At 57.2% G+C, this 1,686-nt stretch overlaps 1 protein-coding gene across 1 annotated transcript; it reads left to right on the top strand.

Annotated features, from left to right (window-relative positions):
- The first annotated feature begins 224 nt into the window (after positions 1–224).
- On the top strand, positions 225–1,410 carry LOC122208231 (free fatty acid receptor 2-like). The gene has a single exon (XM_042919111.1). The coding sequence runs from the start codon at positions 225–227 to the stop codon at positions 1,296–1,298; it is 1,074 nt and encodes a 357-aa protein (XP_042775045.1). The 3' UTR covers positions 1,299–1,410.
- The last annotated feature ends 276 nt before the right edge of the window (positions 1,411–1,686 follow it).

Genomic DNA, 1,686 nt, shown 5'->3' with positions numbered 1-1,686 from the left:
CTTCTTCCTTCCAGAAGTAATTGTGCAAGGGAGCAAGGAGGCCTTCTTTCTCCCTGACGCACAGGAAGCAGAGCAGTGCTCAGTTTTGAAGGGTCAGCCACAACCACTCGGCAAGGCAGGGAGAGGAGACGCACTGAGGCTGACAATGGAGTCACCTTGGTTTGGGGCTGGGAAGCCCATGGTCAGAGAGGATTCTGACTTCATTTTCTGTCTCTTCAGGAAGGATGGCCCCGAGTCCCCACAGCCTGGGACTTCTCTTTGTCTACATAATGTATTTTCTCATTGGTCTCCCCGCCAACCTCCTGGCCCTGCGGGCCTTCGTGGGGCGGGTCCGCCAGCCTCACCCTGCGCCCGTCCACATCCTCCTGCTCAGCCTGACGCTGGCGGACCTCCTGCTGCTGCTGCTGCTGCCCTTCAAGATGGTTGAGGCCGCCTACGATTTCTGGCCCTTGGGGGATGTCCTCTGTGCCCTCACTGCTTACGGCTTCTACAGCAGCATCTACTACAGCACGTGGCTCCTGGCGGGCATCAGCATCGAGCGCTACCGCAGCGTGGCTTTCCCCGTGCAGTACAAGCAGTCCCGTCAACCCGTGTACGGAGTGATCGCCTCTCTGGTCTCCTGCCTCTTGTCCTTCGGACGCTGCAGCATTGTGATCATCGTCCATTACTTACCAGCCAACAAGGTCGGGGGTGAGGCCAACGGCCTCCCTCTCTGCTATGACAACTTCACCCAAGAGCAGCTGGCCATATTGCTTCCTGTGCGGCTAGAGCTGTGTCTCACCCTCTTCCTCATCCCCATGCTGGTCACCATCTTCTGCTACTGGCGCTTTGTGCATATCATGCTCTCCAGACCCCAAGTGGGGACGCGGAAGCGCTGGAGAGCGGTGGCGCTGGCCGCCGTGACCCTCTTCAACTTCCTGGTCTGCTTTGGGCCCTACAATGTGTCTCACGTGGTGGGGTTCTTAGAGGGAAAAAGTGAAAAATGGCGGGTGTACGCTGTGTTGCTCAGTGCTCTCAATGCTTGCATCGACCCCTTGGTTTTCTATTTCTCCTCCTCAGTTATGCGCAAAGCCTTGGATAGGAGGCTACGGAGTCTGCAGAGCTGGGCTGCCTCGTTGGCAGGGCGCTGCAGGAGGAAGGCTGGAGAAGCCGCCGCAGAGAGAGGAGATGAGAGTTTGGGTATGGCCAACGTCGGCTTCACAGGAGACCAACTCTGCCAGCTCGGGGAAACATTTTGCGGGGAGGGCTCCAAACGGGGAACAGCGAAACAGAACTGGGGTGAGTTCACCTGTGCCTAGCTTAAGAGGCACAGAAGAGCAGTAGACCTCTCAAATCCAACTCATCCACTGGGTCGGTGCTTTTGTTTTGTTTCCTGGCAGTTATGACATTTCCTTATTTGTGGCCGGCACTGCCTCCTGGTCAGCCACAGCCCTTTTATCCTTGGAATTCTCTCCCCATTCAGTAGCTATATGATGGTGGCATTCCTTCAGCCGGTGCAAAGCTTTTTGCTCGATCCTTGGCCCTGACTCGGCGGGGCGGGGGGGTGCTCCACGCTCCAGGTCTGAACGTCTAGCACAGGCAGGAGTCTGGAGAGTCAGACAGGATCCTGCCATGGGAGCCCGGAGGTCTAGCCCCCCAGCCAAAGCGGTTGCTGGCTCAAGTCTATGAAACGGGCAAGAAAAGAAA

Source organism: Panthera leo, chromosome E2 (genome assembly GCF_018350215.1).
Source record: "Panthera leo isolate Ple1 chromosome E2, P.leo_Ple1_pat1.1, whole genome shotgun sequence".
NCBI lineage: Eukaryota > Metazoa > Chordata > Mammalia > Carnivora > Felidae > Panthera > Panthera leo.
Note: the sequence above shows the minus strand (reverse complement) of the source record. Positions and strands in the feature narration are given on the sequence as shown.

Coding starts and splice junctions, on each gene's coding strand:
- LOC122208231 (XM_042919111.1), top strand. CDS start 225: ATGGCCCCGAGTCCCCACAGCCTGGGACTTCTCTTTGTCTACATAATG.